The 5,055-nt window shown below is 31.7% G+C and overlaps 1 protein-coding gene across 1 annotated transcript in view; it reads right to left on the reverse strand.

Annotated features, from left to right (window-relative positions):
• Positions 1–1,355: 1,355 nt before the first annotated feature.
• The window catches only part of si:dkey-19e4.5 (UBA_like_SF and PTH2 domain-containing protein), a 7,187-nt gene continuing 3,487 nt past the window's right edge, over positions 1,356–5,055 (reverse strand). Inside the window, exon 5 of the mRNA XM_056459534.1 lies at positions 1,356–3,016. Coding sequence (XP_056315509.1) covers positions 2,891–3,016 — 126 coding nt within the window. The 3' untranslated portion in view covers positions 1,356–2,890. The remainder of the gene's footprint in view (positions 3,017–5,055) is intronic.

Genomic DNA, 5,055 nt, shown 5'->3' on the forward strand with positions numbered 1-5,055 from the left:
AAACCCTTTGAAAACAATCTATTTTATTTTGTGAAAGATTTCAAATATTTTGGAACAGTAATCATATCAGGCTAAATAATTCAAATCAATCATAGACTTTTGCTGTCTTCATTAGTTTCAAAAACACAGATTTCTTTACCATTTAAAACAGCATCCTTGGATAGCTTTTTTACTGGAGATACTGTTGTCCTAAAAAACTAAGCAAAAAAAATGTATTAAAAAAATACTACACATACCTTAGGAACGGCATTACAAAAAAAATTTGGCGGTTTTGAAACATTGACTTTTCCAAACCACGGTATACCTTGAAAACGGTTATCATCCCATGCATAATGGTCGCATCTGTTCTTGGTTCGTTAGACATCTTTGGTCCATGTTAGGCAAACCATAGTCAAAATTGCAGAGTTTACAGGGTTTCTGCAGGTTTCACCAAGCTAAATTTAAGATTTTTAAGACCATTATGAATTAAATTTTAGACTCAAAGTGCTAAACACTAAGGAATTTTTCAAATGGCCCAGATGGAAGAGTTTTATTTGACCCATCAAAAAATATATATTATAATTGAATACAAATACATACTAATAATACAATTATGTATATATTAATAATAAAAAATAAATATTTTAGATACTTCTTAGCAAAAAAATAATTATTGTGCAATAACTAGCAAGCTCTACTTGTATCCATGCACTTTTTTTCCAACATAAACTTTCTTTAAAATAAAAAAATGTTTTAAAAGTTTGAAAAAATATAATAAACTAAATCTATACACAACAATCTCTCTAGGTCGGTGTACTCGGCAGTAAAAACATGGAGCACGGTTAAACAAATGTTATTGTAAAGAAAATAATTAAACCATTATGATAAATAACGATGATAAAATTACCTTTTTAAATAAAAAGTTTTATTGTTATGAATTTTTGGTGATTGTATGGGTTTTGGCCAGATTGGGTAGCAATACATGAACAAAAGGAAAAAGAAGACCTGTTTAAAAAAAGAATTAAGACCTACAACACAATATTTCAGTAAATTTAAGACTTTAAGGCCTCAAATTTTGATTTTGAAATTTAAGACATTTTAAGACTTAAAACCCTGCAGAAACCCAGTAAAGAACTCAGAAATGGGTGAACATACAGTACAAGGCAGATGACAATTCAGTTAGTCTTTTCTCATAAGAATTTGCACAGTAGCCACTGCTCATATTCATACTCGTATTAGTCATTGGTGTATCAGTCAGTGATTTACGGTGTGCAAAAATACAGGAAATCTATTTGATTAAAATACATTAGGTTAAAAACAGATACATATAGCATTTGGCAGCCAAGAGTTTGACATAAAAGCAACACACGGGCAGATTTTATCATCACAAAGGGATTGGGTACGTTTAATTGTAAACAATACAAAATAATATATTCACACAATAAAAAAAGAACAAACGTTATACATTTTACTTTGACAATGGCTATTTGATTTCACAATCATCAAAACATTTGGGTTCTACAGGCACATTAAGCATAACACTTACATGTGATTATAATTCATTATACATTTTATACACAGCTATTTCACTGTCAGCTCCCCTCTAAGAGAACGGTTTTTTTATCTCTAAATTCAGGGATCTTTTGATCATTTCAGTCGTTTTTTTTTTTTTTTTAAACAAATTAGGAGAATTAAAAATGCAATGTTTTGAACACGTCTGTTTGTTAAACTAAGCAGGCGTTTCAAGGTTCACTCAGTAATTTCTTCCAGTTCCGCAAAATAAATTCATCAGGATATTGAAAACGCAAATTTAAATCACAATAGCAACTGAATACTACTCAGGTTTATGCGAGTAATGCACATTCCACCCCGTGTTTTACTTGAGAAATAAATAAATAACGGATTACTGTGCGTTTCTACATTTAAAATTGAAAGGGGTGGGCAATAAAAGCAAAAATACAACAGAAACAATGTCCACATCAATATACTACACAATATACATTTTTTTAAATGAAAATACAAGGTAATGGTTTATCACAATTTTATTAATGCAGATTATGACTCATTTCTTCTCTCGATCTTTTATTATGTTAAGCTATAAAGTAACTGTTTTATTCATAGGTAAGTGTTGTATAAGTATGGTGTTTTTGTTTAGAAGCCTCTACTCCATTTTACATTTTTGATAACATTTCATGGCAATACTGAAAGCCTTTTGGATTCCACATCCACAACTATAAGACATGTTTTAGCTTGATCCAAATTTCCAAAGTAATTTACTCTGTCTGATCGTGTAGTGATTAACGGCATTTTAACTTACCCGGGTTTCTCTTAAACAAAACAATCACGCTTGATTCATTTGGATGAATATTTAAAAAATGGACAGGCGTATTCGAGTCATCTGTTAGTCAACTCTAATATAAATCACAGGTTATGTTGAGTTTGTTAAGCAGATGGCAAAAGCAAAACCAATAAAAAGATCTTTTCCATGCCATTATTTTGCAATACACAGCCGTTTCACGTCACGTTAAATAAAACTTGCAAATTCACATTCACGAGTGGGGTGAAACATGGTTTCTTTTGTTGTGATGCTGGAGAGTGAGCACTGCAGGAAACATTGGCATAACCATAATAGAAAGGAAACTTCAATAGTTATAAAGGGTGTCAAATTGCTAGCAGTATACTATTGTATGCAGTATATTGCCCACCCCTTGGTATTAATAACAGAAAACACTTGCCTTTGCATAAAGATGCATCCATGTCAACAAGGTGTCAGTATGAGTCATCAAAACGGAAAGAAAAATTACTGAGTGCACCTTTTGCGGCGAACCATGCTGCTGTGGGCAATCTCGGACCCCTGCTCTTTCTGTGGTACATCTGAGTTTTTTTTCCCGTCAGCGTTGCAGCAGTTCCCTCAAAGCAGTTTCAGACTTCCTGTGACATTATTCACCATCTCCTCTTCACCTATGATGGCCAGCACAGTGCATGAGCCTGGCTCCACCTGCACACACAAACATGACCTCAAATCAATTCCCAGGTTTTATCAATGTCTTAACACAAAAACCGCATCACATATTTAGCATTTACCCCTCCTTTTATTGATTTTTGTTTGTCAAAAACATTTAGAAATGAGTAAATGCTACCCATTAACAAATGTAGTTTTTAAAGGGTTCCTACACCCTGCCTAAAGTCAAATTTAAGCACTTTTTAAGCCCGTTCCAGGGGTCCATTCTTCGTACCTCGCTTAAATGATCCAAGATGATTTGGCAGATCCTGGATCTTTCAATCTTGATGACTGATCTCTGGCTAATTTGGTTCTTCAAACTTTCCACATTTGTTGTGAGCTGCAGGCTTTACACTTTCATGTGTCAAGAGTGTTCATCATGTATTTCAATGCATTTCAATGTATTTAGTTCTACATTTAGAGAAGATTTTCTTTATTATAGCAGCCTAGGCCTACTCAAGTTTTTTTTTAATCGACGTAAGGAGTAACTCCATAAATTAATTTTGCATTAAAAAAGCATTTTGATATCGGTAAAGGTGTCAGCAACTTTTTTGAAGCATCAAATCCCTGTTATATTAGCGGTCAGAACACGCGCATGACTGCATAAATTATTATCCTTTATTTTATTTTTTAAGTCGAATATTGTGCATGTACGCATATGTCTCTAAAAAGTTCATATCAATAAATTTTCTCTTTAAACCACCAGGTGGCAGTCTTTGTACTTTATTCTGGAGTTGCATGAGTTTTATTATTAATATATATTTTTATCTTTTATATATATATATATATATATATATATATATATATATATATATATATATATATATATATATATATATATATATATATATATATATATATTTAACTTTATATATAAAAAATATATTTACTATTTTTTTCAAGTGTATATAACTACTGAAAGAAAATATCAGCATTTGCTACATACTTTCAGTATTATCTTTGCTTGAACTGACCAAATCTAATCCTGTTTATATTAAATGAACCTGCTCCGTAGCAGATTTGAGTAAGCAGAACTGTTGCTACGACAACAAGTCTCAGATGATTTTTAAAGAACTAAACGATTCTGGATCATGTCAAATCGTCAATATCCAAATCCAGTTAACCGAGTAATCCACGTACGAAGAACGGACCCCAGGTCGCAAATGACATATTTACATACAGTTGAAGTCAGAATTATTAGCCCCATTTGGATTTATTTATTTTTTTTATATTTTCCAAATTATGTTTAACAGAGCAAGGAAATTTTCAAGTATGTCTGATAATATTTTTTCTTCTGGAGAAAGTCTTATTTGTTTTATTCCGGCTAGAATAAAAGCAGTTAAAAAATTTTTTTTTTCAAAATTATTAGCCCCTTTAAGCTATATTTTTAAATGTCACTTTAAGCTGTATGGAAGCATCTTGAAAATATCTAGTCAAATATTATTTACTGTCCTCATGGCAAAGATAAAAGAAATCAGTTATTAAAAATGAGTTATTAAAACTATTATGTTTGGAAATGTGTTGAAAAAATTCTCACCGTTAAACAGAAATGGAAGAAAAATAAACAGAGGGGCTAATAATTATGACTTCAACTGTACTTCATCACATCATGTCAGATGCTAAGAGTTATAGAATAGTATAAAACAAATGTTTAAAGCCCAACATTAAATTGCTGTTTTTTTACTCTCTTAAATGTAATTTATTTGCTTGTTAAATATGTCGTTGTTCATTTTAAATGTTCATTTTACAGACATGGACAAAATTGTTGGTACCTTTCCTTTGAAGAAAGAAAACGGCAGTGGTCACTGAAACGACGTAAAACTGAAAGCATGGTTAATCAAAAATGACTGAAAACGTCCAGATATTGAATTAGCCCTGTTTGGATGCTCTGATCCGGTGTTAGCATGGTCACATAATCAGCAAATGTCTATTATGTTTGGTTTGGTGGTGGCTAAAAGGGTGATCTTGGTGGATTTAAAGTCCACTTTACCACCTACTTTTCATAAACGGTTGACTGAAATGGTTGCTGCTCTTAAGCTTGAAAGAGGGCAAATGCTTCTAAAAAGTTTGAAAAA

Source organism: Danio aesculapii, chromosome 6 (genome assembly GCF_903798145.1).
Source record: "Danio aesculapii chromosome 6, fDanAes4.1, whole genome shotgun sequence".
In the NCBI taxonomy this organism is placed as follows: Eukaryota; Metazoa; Chordata; class Actinopteri; order Cypriniformes; family Danionidae; genus Danio; species Danio aesculapii.